The sequence below is a fragment of the Rhea americana genome, unplaced genomic scaffold, assembly GCF_003343005.1.
Source record: "Rhea americana isolate MKP2758 unplaced genomic scaffold, rheAme1 scaffold_34, whole genome shotgun sequence".
NCBI classification, from domain to species: domain Eukaryota; kingdom Metazoa; phylum Chordata; class Aves; order Rheiformes; family Rheidae; genus Rhea; species Rhea americana.
The window spans coordinates 2018905-2020734 of record NW_028186468.1 but is presented as its reverse complement, the minus strand read 5'-3'; the positions used below and the strand labels follow the sequence as shown (position 1 = coordinate 2020734).

General features: G+C 46.9%; 1 protein-coding gene across 1 annotated transcript in view; it reads left to right on the top strand.

The window, feature by feature from the left end:
* Positions 1-8: 8 nt before the first annotated feature.
* Positions 9-1830, top strand: part of TRAPPC11 (trafficking protein particle complex subunit 11) — a 25359-nt gene continuing 23537 nt past the window's right edge. Inside the window, exons 1-3 of the mRNA XM_085311381.1 lie at positions 9-262; positions 461-630; positions 976-1046. Of these exons, the coding sequence (XP_085167507.1) occupies positions 59-262; positions 461-630; positions 976-1046 (445 nt within the window). The 5' untranslated portion in view covers positions 9-58. The remainder of the gene's footprint in view (positions 263-460; positions 631-975; positions 1047-1830) is intronic.

The following is a 1830-nucleotide window of genomic DNA, read 5'->3' as shown; positions in this document are numbered from 1 at the left end:
GGGGCCGGGGCCGGGGCCGGGGCCGGGGCCGGGGCGGCCCTGCGGGTCGAGGCCGAGGATGACGCCGGCGCAGTGGGACCTGCCGGTGGAGCTGTGCTGCCGGCCCATGGCCTTCGTCACCCTCACGGGCCTGGACGTGGTGTACAACGCCGTGCACCGCGCCGTGTGGGACGCCTTCTGCGCCAACCGCCGCGCCGACCGCGTGCCCATCTCCTTCAAGGTGCTCCCCGGCGACCACGAGTACCCCAAGTGCCGCACCAAGGTGGGCGCCCCGCCGCCGCCGCCGCCGCGGGGAGGGGGGCGGGGGGCAGGTGCGGGACAGGCCCGGCGCTTCGCGGGAGCCTGCGAGACCGCTTCCGAGCTCGGCCCTGTTTGTCCAGTCCGCCTGGAGTCTGCCGGGTTTTGTTACTAACGTCTCCGGTGCCTGGTGGCTTGCTTTAATRTGCCTCAATGCTCTCAGAGGACGTCCTACGAGTGGTACATCCCGAAAGGGATCCTGAAGACCGGTTGGATGAACAAACACCTGAATCTGGTTCCAGCGCTTGTGGTGGTGTTCTATGAACTAGACTGGGAAGAGCCGCAGTGGAAGGAAAAACAGTCCGAGTGTGCCACTCGAGTTGAAATTGTCAGGTAAAGTTGTCTTGTTTGGCTCATAATGTGCTACGAGCTAATGGCTAAGTGTAGATTGCAGAATCCTTGTTGCGTTATTAAAAAATGTATTTTTTTTTCTTAGGCGCAAATTCAGGGCAACTTGAACTCTTTAACTGTTGTTTACTAAATCCTGCACAATTATTCTCTTCCATGTGATCAAAGAAGAGAATGCTGCATTCTGTGAATGATTCAGTGTATCAYTGCATTTGCTTTTACTTCTTGTGTGCAGTCTTTTAATGTTTTCATCTAARCTGAAATCTCATTTTCTTCTGTTTCTTTGCAAACATAAGATGAGACCTTGACGTTATGTTATATTTATTTTAGGCAAAGTTTGCAGGGACGAAATACGAAAGTTGCTGTGGTTTTGATTCAGAAAAAAACGCCGTTACCTCCAGGTACTAGAAAGCTGACTAAATTGCTCTGTATGTGGTTGTAATGATCTCATTTTTCAGAAAGCCTGAGCTGATCATTGTTTGTCATATTATCTATAGTTCTTAATGTATTGTTATCTATATGCATGAAATACACCTCAGTGCAGTCACAAATGCACAAATGGAGTGAATGCTCATGGTAGTTGACACTAAAGATTTCACGCTTATATTTTTAACTATTTCCTCCGAAGTCTAAGTCAAGCTTTGGATACTGGGTATCCAAAACGATGTGTTAGCATAATACACATAAAATACCTCCTTGTAAGTAGGTTGTATTTTAAAGCTTTCTGGAGATGAAGAAAAAATATAGTAATAAGAACTTAGAGGAAGGACATTTGGTAACTACAGAAGCCTTTATTTTAAGACTATTCAAACGTTTTCTAATGTTTTTCAACAAAATTTTGGAGCAAGAGGTAGGACTACTTGTTAAGTTCATGCATGCCTTCTTAGCTACCTCCTCTCTGGATGAGCCAACTTCTAGGGCATACCTTTTCGATAGGTGTATGGCAGAGAAGTCACTGAATTCCTCAGAAGGCTCCTTCTCTGCTCTGAGCTTAAAGGAAAGCAAGTTCCCTTTAGTGGCAAAATCCAAAGTAGGGAATGTGGTTGAAAAGCATGTGAGTTAAGTGGAGTTGTGAAATGTGGTGGGTTTTAATCTTTAATTTCACTCACACCACTACCTCAGCTCTAGCTGCATATTCTCTAGTGTTTGGTTAAGATAGGGTGGTTTTGATAGTGTTTTTCTTTT